At 26.9% G+C, this 1,612-nt stretch overlaps 1 protein-coding gene across 2 annotated transcripts in view; it reads left to right on the top strand.

Moving 5' to 3' along the window:
• The first annotated feature begins 74 nt into the window (after positions 1-74).
• Positions 75-1,612, top strand: part of LOC102678141 (nucleoporin Nup35) — a 15,428-nt gene continuing 13,890 nt past the window's right edge. Inside the window, exons 1-3 of one of the 2 annotated variants that reach the window (XM_006607491.2) lie at positions 75-189; positions 491-598; positions 674-1,292. In XM_006607491.2, the coding sequence (XP_006607554.1) occupies positions 491-598; positions 674-1,292 (727 nt within the window). In that variant the 5' untranslated portion in view covers positions 75-189. Of the gene's footprint in view, positions 190-490; positions 599-673; positions 1,548-1,612 lie in introns of those variants that run through there. The other variant, XM_006607490.2, reaches the window with a different exon arrangement.

The following is a 1,612-nucleotide window of genomic DNA, read 5'->3' as shown; positions in this document are numbered from 1 at the left end:
TAAAATATAAAAATAAATATCATTATACAAATAATTCAAATAATTTTTTACGTTTTTTCATCATAGAGAGACATCTATTAGTGGAAGTCAAATATTGTTCGTTATTTAAATATCTATTAGACATATTAACAACTTTAAATATTTATATATTTTACATTAGAAATTTGCAGAATTTTTTAAATAAAAATAGTATGTAGCAAAAAATACATATTTAATTTTAAAATGTATATTTTATATGCACGTATTTATAAATTTCGAATGTATAACCTCAACAAAAATCAAAATTAATATTAAATAAAATGTTTAAAATATATAAAATAAATAAAATATTATAAATAAATATTAAAATGAATAATATAAATTAAATTATAAAAATAGCAAATTATACTTACAATATTAATATTTATAATTAATATATAAATTAATTATCCATACCAAAAGAAACAAAGTTTTAATCAAACATTTAATAGAGTATTATTTTTTTATTCAGATGGAGCCTATGACATTAGGATCACCTGCTGGAAGTCCTATGCAAAGTCCTGGAAGTCCAGGAACTTCTGCATATCTTCCAAGTTTTCTTTTAGGTGATACTACTACAGTAAGTAAAATTTATTATCAAAATTCATTACATAATATATATACAATATAATAAATAATTATTTTTAATTTTTAGCCTGCTAAAATTAATTTGACAAGTCCTCAAGATACTCCAAAACAATTGCATATTGGACATAGTGGACTTACATCTCCATTATCTAATTATGGTACTCCAGACTATCGTACTAATCGTCAAAAAGCAGTATTTAGAGGTGCTAATACTCCTAATACATCACAAATAGTCACAGAAAGTCATTCAGGTGGACCTCCAACAGTAGAATTATTTGATACTGTAGAAAGTTTAAAAACTACATCTAATCAATGCAGTTTATCAACACCAAATCAAAGTATATCATATAATCAACCAAGACTTTTGCATAGTTCTATATTCAGTGATAGTGGATTGAATCCTAATCCATCTGAATCACAAGGTCTTTTACAATGGGTGACTGTTTTTGGTTTTCCTCCTAGTGATATGAATAATGTTTTGGCTCATATTTCGAGCAGAGTTCGCATAGTAGATAAACATCCTCCACCACATTCACAAAGCAATTGGATACATTTAAAATGTGCTTCAGAACTAGAAGCACAAAGGGCACTTGCATGTAATGGAAATATAGTATCTGGATCTATAATGATTGGCGTAATTCCTTGTACAGATGAGGGTGTTATATTGCGGTGCGATAAAGAAAGAAGTTGTTCGAAAATGAATGGAAGTATTAAATCTTTTTGTAATATAGGACGACTCAGTAAATCACCAGAATATAGTACACCACGTACACCAATTAGAATACAAAGTGCAAGACCATTGGCAGTTGGTTATAATCAAAATCTTAGCTCTCAATCAGTAAGATCACCAGAAAATGTTCCACAAAAATCTACAGGTTTAGTCTCAAAAGCAATGGAATATATGTTTGGTTGGTAATTTTTAAATGAAAAAAATTGTACATGACAAATATTATTTAATATTCCTTACATTTTTATAAAAATCGAATGCGATATAAACACGACCCGA

This window comes from Apis dorsata, unplaced genomic scaffold, assembly GCF_000469605.1.
Source record: "Apis dorsata unplaced genomic scaffold, Apis dorsata 1.3 scaffold_5, whole genome shotgun sequence".
Lineage (NCBI taxonomy): Eukaryota > Metazoa > Arthropoda > Insecta > Hymenoptera > Apidae > Apis > Apis dorsata.
The sequence above is the reverse complement of the archived record's forward strand: the minus strand, read 5'-3'. Positions and strand labels throughout refer to the sequence as shown.